This window comes from Tursiops truncatus, chromosome 14 (assembly GCF_011762595.2).
Source record: "Tursiops truncatus isolate mTurTru1 chromosome 14, mTurTru1.mat.Y, whole genome shotgun sequence".
In the NCBI taxonomy this organism is placed as follows: domain Eukaryota; kingdom Metazoa; phylum Chordata; class Mammalia; order Artiodactyla; family Delphinidae; genus Tursiops; species Tursiops truncatus.
In genome coordinates, this window is record NC_047047.1 from 6,871,372 (window position 1) to 6,888,762 (window position 17,391).

Genomic DNA, 17,391 nt, shown 5'->3' on the forward strand with positions numbered 1-17,391 from the left:
TAAGAATTTGAGGGACAGGTAACATCTGGCTCATCATAAGCACTTAATGAATGAGCAGAGAGGTGAGTGTTCCAGGAAGAACGGAAAGGATGAGCAGAGCTTCTAAGACACCCATGGCATGTCAACCAGACAGTGAGGACACCTCTCTGGCTGTGGTTGAGGGACTTGGTGAGTAAGTGGTACGGTTAAGAGGGTGAGGCAAGATGATTGGAGACCTGAACTGCGATTGGAATTCATAGGCCCTGGAGATGGATTTTAGATCTATGAGTAGGATGGTGATATAATGAAAGCTACGTTTTACAAACATAGGTCAAGGCTTAAAGCTCAGAATAGATTGGATGGGTGTGAAACTAGAGGCCAGGAGAGGTGATGAAAGCCTAGACTTGGTGGATACGGTCATTGGGGAAAGAAAGGGATGTTTACGAGGGAGCATTCATAGCATTTGATAACTGGGGGAGAGATGGATGGAGATGCCTGAACTCTTGTCCTGAACAAATAGGCTCCAGGACCCCATCTGAAGCTCAGGAGTCAGATCTGGGTTTGGGCAGAGGTAGGTCTGGTCTTCTGCTTCGGGGCATTCAGCAAAAGGACAAACGAAAGATATTGCAGAGGATTTTTAAGGCATGAAACTCTTCTGTATGATACTATAATGGTGGATACGTGTCATTATACATTCCTCAAAACTCACAGAACGTGCAACGCCAAGAGTGAACCCAGATGTAAACTGTGGACTTTGGGTGATGATGATATGTCAGGTTCGGTTTATCGATTGTAACAGATGTGCTGCTCTGGTGGGGATGTTGGTAGTGAGGGAGGCTGTGCACGTGCAGAAGCACGAGGTACACAGGAACTTTTCGTACTTTCCACTTCATTTTGCTCGGAGCCTACAACTGCTCAGAAAAATTAAGTCAGTCCATTAAACAACAAAAACAAGAACAAAAATAATGTAAATTGCCACAGTCGGCATCAAAGACCCCACAGATAGCCAGTATGTGTTCAAAGGTCAATATGTGGACAGAGAAGAATAAACCATCGTGAAAGTCAACTAAAACGCCCTTCAAATGGAGGAAGCGTGAACGTTGAGGAAATAAACTAGAACAAGAAGAGCCGGTCAGAGCAGGGCCTTCCTTTGAAGGAAACCTCAGGCCTCACCCACGAATGAAGACCCATCATGATGAATGAAAGAGTCCAGGCCTGCATGGCAGGAAAAATGGTGAAGGGCTCATGATCGAGAAACAGAGTTTCGTTGTGCACATTAGGGAAATCCTGCAGCCATGTTCCTCATTTCTTTGTTGGAAAAGTTAAAAATTCCCAGCATGTTCCACAGTACTGACAATATTTTATGCGGAAGAAGAGACAGAAAACCAAGGTCTTTTTCTTGCTTCTGTGATTTGTGACTCAAAATTAAGTATTTGCTTTGATCCTGGTTTGTTTATTTGTTTGATTGATTGATTAAAACCATTCAGCTGAGGATTATAGTTTTGGATGGTAATGTCATTGACATGGTATGTGTGATTTTTCTAAGCCTTTTGACCCCTTAGGATAAAAGGACGCTCTGACTACCTAATACTGCATTGGGGAAAAGATGCCTTAGCTGAAAGAAGGCAGTTCAAAATAAGTGTATTAAATAGGTTAAACAGTTCATGATTAATATTGCTACTTACATCTTATCTCCCATTCAGGGGGTCCTGGCTTATGGTGTGTACATGAATAGGTCAAGTTTACTGATTATATAAAGACCCATAATGCAAAACAAGTTTATGCTGATGGTACCTAAAGTACGTAGATTTAAAAAAATCTATCCAATGAAGCATTTAAAGTTACTGTCTGATGAGTAGTTTAGTGTAACTTGGGGTCATGTCACACACTCAGATCCATCTCTGGATGAATTCCCTTCATCTCCCAGCAGAGTCAGCGCTGGCCAGGGTTATTGTTTTAATAATGCCCATGTCTGGTGTTAATGTTTACCAGCCAGTTAATCAGAGCTAGAGAGAATACATGCCATGTTTGCATTGTGACAAGGAAGACATCATTTTACAGTTAACTTTATTACAACTGGAATGTAATCATACAGCAGCACCTCTTTTCATTTTTCATTGCAAAGCTTTAAAATAATTAGATGTAGAGATACAAGCAACTTTGGGTACCATTTATGCATACAAACAACACTGATTTTCATAAGGGTACAGAAATATACTCACCTGTACATATCCATACAATTATTATGAGATACCTTTGCCATCTTTACATTAAAAAGGGATTGTTTTATGTAAATAACCTGTGAAATAAGATTTTGCACTTGATTTCTTAACCGTGCAATAAAAAATCTGATTCGCAAATTAGGTACTGGGGATCCATGTTAAAAATCACTGTAAATGTATATATTTATTTGCATATATTGAGTGTGTTTTGGATTGCTAACTTAAGAGAAATATAATCGTAGTCTTTTACATATAGGCTATAGTAGTTTGGAAATGCAAAAGAAAAGAAAAATACTTGATTCCGTCTTAAGAAGAGTCTTGAAATTGTGCTTCAAGTGTGAGCAAAGGAAAGAATATTTTCCAAAGATCTTGCACGTGCACGGTAATGACGTTTCATATCACCCTCTCCTCGTAGGCCACGCAGTGCAGATTATTTTATGCAAGAAGCTAAGCGAATGAAGCATAAAGCAGATGCAATGGTAAGACCTTTTCTCTCCAGATCCTTTCCTCCAAATGATGTTTGTACCACAGCTTCATCACTGGGGCAACATAGCTAGGGTCATTATAAAATCTATTACAAGGATGGCTGGGTCTGTTAAAGGCAAAAATGTTTAGATAATCCAGTGCTCATCGCCCAATAAATTATGACCTCAGCCAATAATGTCTGACTGGGAGGAAGCCCTGGATAAACTAATATTTCAGTTTAGACCTAAAGTTTGAATAGGAACCAGAGGCAATGGAGTCAGTGGGTGGTAATAGTTTTTTTCCTTAAAAAGAAAACACCCCAGTTTGCATATTTCTCCCTTGTTAGCCTGGCCAACGCTTGGCTTGGTCCCAGGATCAAATCCCTTTTCAAAAAGACTTGCGTTCTTCATATGTACCTGCCAGAATGAATTTTTCCTATGAATCTGGACAATCCAGAAACTATTTCACTGCACATAAGACCCTGAAGTTGTATGATTTGATGTTTTCAGAGAGTAACTTTTCTGACTTGGATAATTTATTTGAGAAAGCTTAAAGCCTTCAGGCAAGAGTTAGAACACTTCTGGTTTTTCCTAAAAGAGATCATATGGTTGTTCTGTCAGAAGATCTCATCCAAAGGGAGTCTTTCCTATCTAGCGATTCTAGTTCTGCTCCCCTCCAGTGCTCATAAGTGAAATCAGGGTGCTGGAGGCGAATAAGGCATTTCAAATGACCTTCAGAGTATTATTCCAGGGCTGAAGATGCCTAAGCCATAACTGTACCCCACCCCCCCCAATGCTACTGATTTTGCCCACCAAGCATGCATTTATATGAAGCTAACTGCCTAGGTCCACTGGTGTACAGAGAAATAACCAGGGGGTGTCAGAAAATACAGAAGGGAAATAGGAGGTAGAGCTTCTGTCATCACAGTCCCACAGTCTGATGGAGAGTTCTGGTCACCCGAAGGAACCGATGCATGGTCACGTTGAGTTCTAAAGCAGAATGAAATTTCCTGCCTGAATCATCCAGTGTTTACCAGGCTTCCTCAGTCAGTGTCATCTTGCCCAACCTGGCCTTTCCCAGCGATACTCTGCTCCAGCCATGTTGGCCCCCTGCCGCCTCTAAGCACACCTGACTCGTGCCAGCTGGCAGGTCTTTGCACCTGCAGAGCCTCACACTCACACTCTCACTCGCACGCACACCCACACCTTCAGTGTCCTCCCCAAATTCAGCCAGATCATACTGTTCCTTCCCAGTTTCCTCCCTAGCCTCCCTGTAGCCCCATCACTTGCTCCCTTCCTGCCCTCTCTCTGGCATGGGACTCCTTGCTTTGCATTCGGTTAGTTAATCACAGACTTCCTTGCACTTTGAGCTATCTTGTGAGTGCACATTTTTTCCCTGCAAATATATGTTCCTGGAAGGAGCTTTTGTGTGTCAAGTACAGACCACACAGAATCAGGTGCTTTAGCAAATACTTATTGAAAGAAATGACTTCCTTAATCTGAAAGCACTGCCAAGAAATATTGCTCTATAGCCTCTTAGGGTTATAAGCTGTTTAAAATTTTGACTTGCTAATGCGGGAGAATTCTGCTCTGCATTTCCCTTTCCTGAGGTGTCATGAATAATGAGAGGTTTTTTAAGAGGCAAGACTTAGATCAGTAGTTAAGAGTATCTGCGTAATTCTGTTTTGATTGATGAAGGAATGTTTGAAAACTGCGGAGATGATGCAATTCAAATTTAGAATGTGTCACGATCCACCGAGAGGAAGAATGCACGGAACCGTGCACGAACCTGACGTGTGTGTTTAGATTTATGAGAACCTAAGAACGTAAAGCTGATTCTTGGTTATCCTCACTGATACGGGTAAAGATTAACGTAAATTTAGGGACCTCCTATAATCCCAAAAGGTCTTTTTTTTAATTAATTTTCAACGTTGTGTCCTTCAAGCTGAAATCATGCCTTGAGCTCTACCTCCTCTCCCTTTCTCTCCTCACCCTCCCGCTTAGGGTGACGTTCTAACTGCTAACGAAACAACTAAAAAATACATACTGAAAGGAAGGCGTGGAGATGTAAATGTCACAAATAGTGTAAAAGATAATAAGGAAGGCCTTAAACCATCAAAGTGAGAGTATAGCCCAAAAGTGTGAAAACTGTTGCATGGAGTCAGGCCTATGAACATAGATATATATTTAGCTCAGCAGTGAGGACCAAGGAGCGAAGTTGAGAAACCATTAGGAGTTGGAAAGAGGGCAACAGAAATTAAAGCAACCGTGAAGTTCTGCACAATTCTGATTGGCAGTTGTAGATTTGGTATAATTCTGTATAACCATTTACTCATTTACCCTAAACCAGTAGCAATTTGCGAAAATACCTAGAGAAGGCATTACCCTATTTCTCTCTTCTCTCAGCTCCATTCACAGGAGTTTGGAACTTCAAAGTCGGGTTTCTCAAAGTGTATAGATTATGTGACAATGCTGTTTGAAAAACTATTCCTAAGGAAGACACTGTATTAACTCTCTTGATCAGGTGGAAAAGTTTGGAAAGGCTCTGAACTATGCTGAAGCAGCCCTGTCATTCATTGAGTGTGGAAATGCAATGGAGCAGGGCCCAATGGAATCCAAATCTCCCTATACAATGTATTCAGAAACAGTTGAGCTCATCAGGTAAGCGCTGCGTTTTCTTGCTTGGGGGCAGGGGTTGGGGGTGGAGGGAAGAATGTATATAAGTGCTGTGAACACACAAAAGAACGTCAGCCTGCACTGTGAGCTACCAAGAACCAATGTTCATCCCCCAAATAAGAGTGGACAATCTTGCAAGACATTTTTGCACAGGCTGCCTCCTTCGCTCTCTGTGTGAGTGCTGGGGGTGGCGGCAGCTCCTCTAACCCCACTGGCTGCAGAAAGGAAGCTGAATCTGAGGGAGATGTGAGATGTCTACTTCACCCAGCTGGGAAGTGGCGGAATTTGAATTCACTACATCTCCATGCTGCTTTTTTTTTTTAACCTGATCCAGATTCATATAATCTAAATCCTAACTTCATCAGTAAATGATCCAGGAGTATTTAATGAAAGGAAAGAAGATTCAAGGGGATTTTAGGAAAGGAAATCCATCCTACGACGCACTATCTGAATAGGTGCTGGCGTTGTTCTGGTCTAAGACTTGGACGTGAGCGCCATCCCCCGGCCTGGGTTAAGACCTGTAGTATGCGCAGAAGCAGGGTTTCTGACTGGGGCACAGCAAGGACTTGGGTGGGAGACTCTTTGTCTTCCATGATGGCAACATGGAAAGGCACATCCTTAATGTCTCTTTAATGAACCATTAAAGGAATTTCATCCATTAACACTACTGGGAACCTTCGTCATATGGTTTATGTCTTTAGCTGGTTCAACTGCTTGGGATAATGTCTAATACCCATTATGTGAAATAATCCTTCCCAAAACTAACTTTAAGAGACTTTTCTAATTCTGGAATTCTAGGCAACCTAAGAGTAAATGTGGTTTACCATGTCTCACCATTCCAGATGGAAGATTTCTAGTCATCCTAAATTTAACCTTCTTGGTATGCATTGGCCCAGGTTTGCTCCTTGGTATTTTACACTATTCTCCTTCAGGAAATAGGAAAGGATGACAGCCTTTGACTTTGTCATCCCAGTATCAAGAACACATCATCTTCAAAAAGTACTTCTCAAGAATGTTTTGAAAGTTAACACTCTCCAAGCATTTTTCTTATTAAAAGATTTCTATTGGGCTTCCCTGGTGGCGCAGTGGTTGAGAGTCCGCCTAGACGATGCAGGGGACACGGGTTCATGCCCCGGTCCGGGAAGATCCCACATGCCGCGGAGCGGCTGGGCCCGTGAGCCATGGCCGCTGGGCCTGCGCGTCCGGAGCCTGTGCTCCGCAACGGGAGAGGCCACAACGGTGAGAGGCCCACGTACCGCAAAAACAAAAACAAAAAAAACCACACACACACACAATAAATAAATAAATAAATAAATATTTCTATTACACCAATGTATTGGTGACTCCTTCATGCCGTTTTCTTACGTGGTACAGCATTTTGGGCAGTGAAGAGAAGAAGTTGCCATAGTAAAAAAAAAAAAAAAAAAAAAAACTTAAAATTACTTTAAGAGACCCTAGATCCTCACATTTCTTCCTCAGAATAAGGCACAGACTCAGATGCCCACAGGAGGGCATGGAAGAATATGGGTGGAAGTGGACAGGCACAAAGCCATAATGTGTTCTAGAATGTGAGTGCCTCAAACAGAGGGATGTTTTTGGTTGTTGTTTGATCTGTTCGTGTATGTGGTCATACCCCCTGGAAAAGATCTTAGAACACAGTATGTACTCAGTGAATATTTGAGGAATGAACAAATAAGCAAGTCACAGGGCCTCTGGTGAACTGCATAGCCTGCCTAAAGGCATTCAGACTTTAAAAAACAAACAAATAAATCCAAACAATGATAAAAGCCTGATGTCAAATAAACTGGAGGTGCTGATGTGCACACCCGCTCGACACCAGAGATGGGACCTTGCGTGGGTGGAAAATACAATGCATTTTCTAGATGATTGAATAGAATCCCTTAAGCTACTCCAAAAACTAAGATAAAAAAGAGTTTTTCTTCTCTGAGTTAGAAAACAGCATTAATATACCACTTGAATCTGCATGTTGCCCACCAGGTTTGAGATTCCCCTCCCCCACTGAGAGACACTCGGGAGCTGGGAGCACCCCCAAGGAGGATCGTGCCACAGGTACCCAGCTTAGGATGTGCTCTTTGTCCCAGTAGGCAAGAGAATTCCTTTCTCCACCAAAGGACACCAAGTGACTGGGGGACACTGACGGGTGGAACCCTGCCACCACAGATCAAAATTGCACCACAAAACCTCTGAAAATTAAATTGTACATGGAACCACAGCCCACAGAAGTAGGTTATGACTTGCCTGCTAAACCTAAACAGGTGACTTCCTTTTAAAAGAAAAGATTTAACCAGGACCCAGGTATCTCCTAACATAATAGCCAAGATGTCCAAGATACAATAGAAACTCATTCATCATACCAAGAAACAAGAAAACCACAACTGAGATGAGAAAAGACGATCAGTTGACACCAATAACCAGGATGAATCAGATGTTGGAATTATCTGACAAGGACTTTAAAGCAGCCATCATAAAAATGCTTCAACAAAAAATTACAAATTCTCTTGAAACAAACAAAAAATGAAAGTCTCATCAAAGAAATAGAAGTTGTTTTGAAAAAGAACCAAATGGAAATTAAAGAACTGAGAAATATAACAAATAAAAATCTCACTGGAGGGGCTCAGTAGTAGAGATGACAGAGGATAGAATCAATGAACTTGAGAACAGAAAATAGAATTTACCCCCCAATCGGAGCAACAGAGAGAAAACAGACTGAAAAAAAAAAAGTGGATAGAGCTTCAAGCACAATGACAGTAGAACCTCCAAGTCAATATTGGAGTCCCAGAAGGAGAGGGAGAGAATGGAACTGAAAGATATTTTGAAGAAGTAATGGCTGAAACTTGCTAAATTTGGCAAAAGACATAAACCTACAGATTCAAGAAGTGGAGAAAAACCCAAACAGCATAAACAGCCAAAGCAATGCATGCCAAGACACATCAAAACTACATTTCTGAAAACTAAAAACAAAGGAAAAAAAAAATCCTGAAAGCAATGAGAGAGGAATGACACATTACCCATAGGGGGACACCAATTCAGATAACAGCTGACTTCTTATCTGAAACCATGAAAGCCGGAAGGGAGTGGCACAATATTTTTTAAATGCTGAAAGAAAAAAACTGTCAAACTGTGAACTCTAGATTCAGTGAGAATTCATTCTTCAGGAATAAAGAGGAAATAAAAACATTCTCAGACTAAGGAAAAAGACTTTGTTTCTAACAGACCTACCTTTAAAGGTTGGCTAAAGGAAGTTTCTCAAACAGAAAGGAAGTGACAAAAGAAGGAATCTTGGACCAACAGGAGGGAAGGAAAAACAACATAAGAGCAGAACTATGGGTACATGCAATAAACTATCCTCCTCATGAGTTTTATAAATCATAGTTGATGATTGAAACAAAAATTATACCACCATGTGATGCTCAAGACAGTGTTATTTAAAAGCAGTGAGATGGAAGTAAGGTTTCAACTCTTCAAGCAAAGTGGAAAATATTGATACCAATAAATTGTGATGAGTCACATATGTATCTTGTAATACCCGGAGAAACCACTATGAAAACTAAGCAAAGAGATACACTCAGAAACACTGCAAGGGACTTCCCTGGTGGCGTGGTAATTAAGAATCCACCTGCCAATGCAGGAGACACAGCTTCAAGCCCTGGTCTGGGAAGATCCCACATGCAGCAGAGCAGCTAAGCCCGTGTGCCACAACTACTGAGCCTGCGCTCTAGACCTGCGAGCCATAACTACTGAGCCCACGTGCCACAACTACTGAAGCCCGCACGCCTAGAGCCCGTGCTCCGCAGCAAGAGAAGCCACCGCGATGAGAAGCCCACGCACTGCAACGAAGACCCAACACAGCCCAAAATAAATAAATTAAAAAAAGAAAAAACCACTACAAGTCTGCATGCTGTGGAGATAGTGTAATAACAGTATCACTTCTTGAGCAATTTGCAATAAGCCAGCCCACTATGCCAAGAACTTTACAAACACTCTCTCACTTAATCCTCACAGCAATGCTATGGGATCCGCAGTACTCATCTTACTTTATGAATAAGGAAATGGAGGCTTAAAGCTGTTAATTTGTCTAAGTTCTCACGACTGTAAGGACTTGAACCCAGGTCTCCCTGACCATTCCATATACCGCCTCAGCTCTCTCCAAGAGTCTGCAAGTAACTTGGTATATTATTGGAGAAAGGAACAGCCATAGACCTCTGGTTCAGAGAAATAAGTGAGATTGAATAAAGTTCATAAAATCTACTAGTTATGCATCCAGGACAGTTACACTACTGTCAAAGTAAGAGTTCCATAACAATAAAAAAGAAATAAATCCAAACATTCATCTGAGGACAAGGAATAAAAATTTTTCTGGAGATTGGCCTGGAAGGATTGACCTTCGCTCCCTCCTGTCAGCCACTCAGCCATAAATCAGAATTGGTAAAAATGGGTGTGTCACCACATACGTGGATAATGCTTGAACCGATACCACTCTTGACCATCTGTCGCGTTTGCACTTGTATTGTTAAAGGGCAGAAAGTTGCTAGATGGTCATAAAAGCCATTTTGTTCTAGTCACATCACAATCATGTCATGCTTAGAGAAAATGAGGCAGCCTCAGCTGGCTTCTAAGAAAGAACTGTCAGCAAGCACTATGAAAAACTAAGTATTGGGCAGAGAGAACTTCCATCCTAGAAGATGTTCTGTTGTTAATAAGAAAGCTTTAATGTTTTGTTTTTCTTTCCTTTTTTCTTTTAAGATATGCTATGAGACTAAAAACCCACTCAGGCCCCAATGCCACACCAGAGGATAAACAGCTGGCTGCATTATGGTAAGTGCATCACATCAGATGAAAATAGCCTCCCCAGCCTCGTACCTCTTCAGTGGCAAACCAGGTGCTGAAATGCACGATGGCTTCCTAGCGCTTCTGACACACCAAACCAAAGGCAGTGCTCATGGTGGCCAGGGAGAGCCTGCACCCTGCTGTCCTAGGCATGAGGTGAATTCACAGTGATTGAAAACCAACAGGTCCATGACACAAGGACCCATTTTTCTGTGTGTGTGTGTGTGTGTGTGTGTCTTAAAATCAGGTAAGTCTGTGTTTAAATCACTTGAATGTGAATTGCGCCAAATGGAATCTCTTGTGTTTAACATTTTAGAGGCAATCAAGATAATTCATCTGTCTCTTTACATGTGGGATTAGTAGAACTGAATCAAGATGATGTATTCAAGTTCTCAACACATTAAACTGAGGAGCAGTTCATCCCACTTTGATAATAAAAGCAATATTTAAATGTTAATCAACACGTAATAGGTTTTTTTCTATAATGATGACGATTATAATGATAATAATAATAATTTTCCCCTCGACATCTCCTTAGTACTGCCTCAAATCACAGGACACCTCTCTGTTGGTTCCTCCTGTGACGGGGGGCCAAAGTGTCTTTTTCTCTGATGGTTCATACTCCACTTTAGAACCGGATCTGCAAGTTGGAGAATTGAATCTCAAAATAATATAACAGCAACAACAGCAACATACGCAAAAGAGAAAACATTAGTTTTGCAATATCACGTCCTCTAGAGTTTGGTGTGCTAAGAAGAGACTCTTGGTCAAGGGTGTATTGTACAACACAGGGAATACAGCCAATATTTTGTAATAGCTGTAAATGGAAAGTAACCTTTAAAACTTGTATTAAAATAAATTGAAAAATTAAAATTGAAAAAAAAATTTTAAGAGACTATTAAGTTGTATTTGGTATGTTGGTATTCTAGTATGTCAACACCAGATCTGAGTTAGCAAATAATTAGGAGTGGAAAGCACCAAGGAAAAGTGGATATGGTGAGGACACGGGGAGGGGGAAGGGGAAGCTGGGACGAAGTGAGAGAGAGGCATGGACATATATACGCTACCAAATGTAAAATAGCTAGCTAGTGGGAAGCAGCCGCATAGCACAGGGAGATCAGCTCGGCGCTTTGTGACCACCTAGAGGGGTGGGATAGGGAGGGTGGGAGGGAGACATGAGAGGGAGGAGATATGGGGATATATGTATAAGTATAGCTGATTCACTGTGTTATACAGCAGAAACTAACAGAACATTGTAAAGCAATTATACTCCAATAAAGATGTTAAAAAAAAAAGTGGGTATGGTGCAGGAAATGCTCTCTGTGCTCTTTTCAAACTTTAAGTTCCTTATTAGGATTAATAAATTAACAATGATTCGTTAATATTATATAAAATAGAATACTAGTATGTAAATAACAAATATATAAACTGTAACATAAAATAGTGACTACTCCCAGTATGGTTTTCATAAAATACATTCATGTCCGTTACTTTATTTGAACTAATTATAGTCCAGTACAGTGGTAGTGAAGGGAATAAAAACAGGTGGAAGGGCTGGCTATTCTTTTAGCAAAGCCGCTGCCCGAAGTCCAGGGTGTCAAGGCAAATCAGAATAAGGTAGTTGTGCCCTGAAATTCACCCAGCAAGCAGTGAGAGCTGTGCGCTAGAGCCTCCTCCCTCCTCTCATGGAGAGAGACTGTCTCCTAGTGGTGGAAGAAGGAAATGACAAGCCCCTCAGTCCCCACAAAGAAGCAGTAAAGCTGCTTTCTGTCTTCATATTTATATTCTTTAATTATGTATATTCTTCTTTTATTCATATTTCTTTATATGAAGTGATATACTTGTGGAGTAACTCCTTGACATTTTGAGTTACATTGAACAGATAGGAAGGTCATATGCCTACTGTGCTATGGACCTGGAGTGCACCTGGAACAGCAAGATTGTTTTTAAGTCTTGTTAGCACAGGGCCCACTCACGCTTTCGGGGGCTATTCCTCTTTTTCTGCTGCAGTTACCGATGCCTGGCTCTCCTGTACTGGCGGATGTTTCGACTCAAAAGGGACCACGCTGTAAAGTATTCAAAAGCACTTATCGACTATTTCAAGGTACTGTCTGGCTAACAGGCAACATGTTGTACCCAGTTGTCTCCCTGTCAAGGACATTTTCAAGGTAGAATCCATTGCTTTGGGGATAATACAGGAGCTGATATCCACACGAACCCCATTTATGACATACTCGTGGTGTTCAGGGCTCAGAGGATGGCCTTGAGAGCCCATCTAATTTATCCCTTTGCCTGTGTCCAAGTATTTTTATAGCCTCTAAAGAAAGAAGATCCCGTTACCTATCCCAGTGTCCTAGCAAATCCGTCTTTATAGCTAACATAAATTGCTCATGTTCACTTAGAGCTTCTTCCTCTGAGAAGTAATTCCTTAGAACTTCCTCTTAGCTATCTCCAGTAGCTAATATAATTTTTCATAAAGGTGTTATTTTAAATGGTAAGAAATGACTTGTTAGAACCCAGAGGCACTAGAACAGTAGCAATGTGCACATATAAGGGTAGAATTGCAAACGGTGCTAACTTTTACCTATCTCAGGGAATGAAGTCATTTTCACTGGGAGAATGAAAAAAGGGGGAAAAAAAGACCAGAAAACCTCTGATGTACTGTTGTGAATAATTCATCTGAGATTTCTGGGCCTCTTCACTGCCCATTTGACCGTAGAAACAAGAAATTACGCCATTTCTACCTCCACCGGCTGTTTGTCAGATACACAACCATCATTTTCGATCTTTAATCCCCAACCTCCACTTCTTGGAGATGATCTCTGATGAGCCGGCTGTGCTGGGCATTCCGTGGGCGATGTCCACCCAGCATACTGTCTCCTTCCTGGTCATGCATGCAGTGACCAGGAGCTAAGCCACTGTCTTGGTCCGTTGACGGTCATCAGTCATAATGACAAGTACTGACACTAAGCCTTTCCCTTTACTTTGGGTGCCTAAGGTCAAGATAAGTAGTTTTGAAAAATTTAGAATCTAAGCGCTAATACTAAAGAGAGTTATTACAGTCAAGCAAAACGCTTGAATAGAGAAGGAATCTGAACTCTGTAAGCCACAGAGGTTACAGCAGAACTATTAAGGGATCCAAGATGTTCTTAATGTCTGTAGGCAGTCCATGAAACTGTACAGAACGAATAGAGGATACAAATTAAATATCAGAGCTTCCCCCAGAAGGTATTGGTAGAGACCCTAAATCAAAGGCTATTTAAATACTACTTAAAGTTCAGAGATTAGGAAACCTTTAGGAAACAGTGATAACTGGTCCATAAAAAATGAGTTTTATCAGGACAGCTGGCTCCGAACAAAAGGCCTTTGTCCCCACCCATGTTTTTCTTATAGTCACAGGACTTTAGTGGTAGGGGAAGAGGCCTGAAGGTGATTTTGCCAAATTCCCACATGTAAGGCCATTTCTTACCATTTTGATGACACCTCCACTAAAAACTAAAAATCAGTCACCACTTCCTAAAGTTCTTTTTAACCAAAAGAAACACTCTGTCTCTGGGGAACCAGGCTGAGGCTATTTTCTTGTCTCTGGAAGGGAAAATTCAATATTATAAAGTCCATTTTCTCCTTAACAGTCTCATAGACTTACGTCCAAGAAAGCATTATTGGGCTCTCAGGGAGGGAATCTATCTGTACACTGAGAAGCTTTCCTTGCCAAAGGCGAAAATGTCTTTTAAATGCCTGATGCAAACAACTGGCTCATGCAACATATCCTATATCAGAATTTTAAATATATCAGAATTTTTGAATTCACTGTTGTTAAGGAAATACATTTTAATCTGTTCTTTTAGAAACATTCAAGAGCAACTTCCTTTAAGAGAAATACTTTTAATCTTCATAAGTTAAAATGGTAACAGTTGGGCTTCCCTGGTGGCGCAGTGGTTGAGAGTCCGCCTGCCGATGCAGGGGACACGGGTTCGTGCCCCGGTCCGGGAAGATCCCACTTGCCGCAGAGCGGCTGGGCCCGTGAGCCATGGCCGCTGAGCCTGCGTGTCCGGAGCCTGTGCTCCGCAACGGGAGAGGCCACAACAGTGAGAGGCCTGCGTACCGCAAAAAAAAAAAAAAAAAATGGTAACAGTTGATGTCTCATATATTTTCAGGCATTAAATATATGTCAACAATTTCTGCAAATATGCCCTACGTTTAAAAATAAGACATTCTCATTGTGTCAGTGGGAGGGGGCAGCTGCCTCCCACTATCTTGCAGAGAGGAAGCCAATAGCCTGGTAATTAAAAACTCCCCAGATCCAATTTCTGTGAATCTGCATTTTATCTACAGCGTCAGCCATTACTTGTCTCAGCGGTCACCTGAGAACACGTTGTTGTGGGCTGTTTAAACTCAAGCAGATGGTACTCACTGTCAATGTCTTTATTTTCCTGCAGAATTCATCTAAAGCTGCCCAAGCCCCATCTCCATGGGGGGCCAGTGGAAAGTAAGTTCATTTTTCCAAAGTGAAGGTGATAAATGAGGTGTTGCATGACACTGGGTAAGGTGCTCCTCTGTTTACAGTGCCCTGAGGGGCTGCCCTACCAACCTCTCCACCTGTTTTCCTATGCTCTCCCCTTCCAGGAGCACTGGCACCCCATCCCCCATGTCTCCCAACCCCTCTCCCACCAGCTCCGTGGGATCTCAGGGGAGCCTCTCCAATGGGAACGCCCTGTCCCCATCAACCATCGTCAGCATCCCACAGCGTATCCACCAGATGGCAGCCAACCACGTCAGCATCACCAACAGCATTCTCCACAGCTATGACTACTGGGAGATGGCGGACAACCTGGCCAAGGAGAACAGAGGTGTGTGTGCCTCTGGGGAGTGTGTGCATAGTTCAGCCACAGCTCAGGGGGACACCCCGATCCTTGGGCATCAGCGGGCAAAGAAGAAATAGTAGAAGCTGTCTATACTGTGGGAAAGATCAGAGATAGAGATGGAGATAGAGATGATATAGGTACCAATGATACAGACACAAATTATATAGATAAACACACACACATGTTTTTTTCCTTCGGACAGTGAGCTCCTTAAAGGTAGGGATTACATTTTATTCAACTCTGTATTCCTAAGACCTGCATAGTGCCTAGAACACAGTTGGGGATCTGAAATACTGGATGAATTAATTAACTGATGAGTATGAATGTTGCTAGCTATTGAAGTGATAGCTGCTTACAACTGAAAAAAAACGTGTTGGATGGGTAAGCTGTATTTCTTTTTAAATAATGTTTGTTTTTACTGATTACAAAAAGAATGCATGTTTACCGTGGCTAAATTGTAAAGTACAGAAAAACTATAGAGAAAAAAATTTTTTGATCATCCGTAATCTTGTCACTAAGGAATAACTACTATTAACATTCTATTGAAAAAAAAAAACCTTTTGAAATTGCTTCTCGTTTTCTCCAAATATGCACGATTTTTACCAAAATAAGATCATAGTATATATACAGTTTTACATCCTGTCTTTTCTTCATTTTACATTATGTCAGGCATTTTCTCATGTCACTAACTCATTCAGGAACACCTTTTATGATGACTCTATAATACTTTCAAAACAGAGGTATGCAATCATAAGTATCATGATTTCTCAAACCATTCCCCTGTTGTTGGACATTTGTGTTACTTCCAATTTTTTCCCACTGTTACAAATAATGTTACGATAAGTATCCTCATGTCAATCGTTGTTCATATTTCTAATTGCTGTCATAGGAGGGCATTGTAGAAGTAGAATGTGGAGGTCAACAGGTATAGATTCTTTTAAGATATGTATTGGTATATTATTAACTTTCTCCCGTAAGATTATACCAATTTACTACTCTTTCTCCAGTGCTGGGTGAGAGTGTGAATCTGAGCTCACTATCAAGCCATTAAATGCAAATTTTGTTCCCATGGTAACATGTGCCTCTGCGGCTAAGATCAGGATGTCCATGATGAGATGAGGAACCAGTGGCACAGATAGGCCTGAGTACGTGAAATTGATAATGAAACCAGACAGGATATAACAGTAGTGCGGCGGTGATGCACCCTGAAAATCCAGTGGGGTGCCAAGGAGGTCAGTGCCAGGGGCTGAGCCCAGCAGGCTCGCCAAAGGAGCTGGCACGGAACAGGATTTTGAAAAGCAAACAGTAGTTGAGTGGCTGAGATGGAGTGGGGTGGATGTGTCACAAGTGGATGAAACAGAAGGGACAAATGTACAAATGTCCGCGGTCAGTTTGGGAGAAGCCTGAGCAGGCCAGGCTCCAGATGGCACTGCCAGCTGCTGCCAGCCGTCCCTCAGCAGAGCTGCACATCGAGTGCAAAGTCCGCACAGCTTCCCCAGACCTGCCTCTCCTCCCCTGTTCTCCTCCTGACCTCCTGCCACGCTGTCCTCCCGGCCCTTCTCGGAGCCTCCCCAGCAGGACCTCATTCAGCACGTACAAGAGCACCTTTGAAAGAATACTCCCAGCTTCTTACTTTCAAGGAGTGCTGTTCAGTGGTCCCGTTAGGGCAGCCTGGCAGCCACATGAATTGATTCATGTCTCTGAGCCACCAAACCGTGATCTCTGCGATGGCAGAGCCTACATTCTTCATCTCAGTGTACCCCCTGCCTCTGCCCTCCTACACCTAGTGTAGTGTCTTGGCAGTAATAAATGTTTAAGGAAAGGACAAACCCAGAGAATGTCCAAGGACTAGAAGGTGACCTCAGTAGAGGTGTTTCAGAACCCATCTGTGAACAAGGACCTACAGTATAGCACAGGGAACTAACTGTACTCAATATTTTGTAATAACCTATAAGGGGAAAGAATCTGAAAAAGAATAGATATATAACTGAATATGTATAACTGAATCCTGAAACTAACACAACATTGTAAATCAACTATACTTCAGTAAAATAAAAATAAAAGACAATTTAAACAAGCTGGATGCTTCAAAAAAAAAAGAGGGACTTCCCTGGCGGTCCAGCAGTTAAGACTCCGTGCTTCCACTGTAGGGGGCACGGGTTTAATCCCTGGTCAGGGAACTAAGATCCCGCATGCCGCACGGTGCCGCCAGATAAATAAATATAAAATTTAAAAAAAAAAAAAGAAAGAAAAACCCGTCTCTGATTTGTCTCCAGGAGCCTGGAGCCTCCTCCATCGGACTCCCACCCTCCCCCGACAGGGGCTCAGCACATAGCA

General features: G+C 42.0%; 1 protein-coding gene across 14 annotated transcripts in view; it reads left to right on the forward strand.

Moving 5' to 3' along the window:
* Nucleotides 1-17,391, forward strand: part of AFF3 (ALF transcription elongation factor 3) — a 568,741-nt gene that overhangs the window by 540,919 nt on the left and 10,431 nt on the right. For 13 of the 14 annotated variants that reach the window (XM_073791036.1, XM_073791035.1, XM_073791034.1 and 10 more), the window contains 6 exons: nucleotides 2,617-2,680; nucleotides 5,190-5,326; nucleotides 10,106-10,177; nucleotides 12,200-12,293; nucleotides 14,629-14,678; nucleotides 14,816-15,039. In XM_073791036.1, the coding sequence (XP_073647137.1) occupies nucleotides 2,617-2,680; nucleotides 5,190-5,326; nucleotides 10,106-10,177; nucleotides 12,200-12,293; nucleotides 14,629-14,678; nucleotides 14,816-15,039 (641 nt within the window). The remainder of the gene's footprint in view (nucleotides 1-2,616; nucleotides 2,681-5,189; nucleotides 5,327-10,105; nucleotides 10,178-12,199; nucleotides 12,294-14,628; nucleotides 14,679-14,815; nucleotides 15,040-17,391) is intronic. The other variant, XM_073791040.1, reaches the window with a different exon arrangement.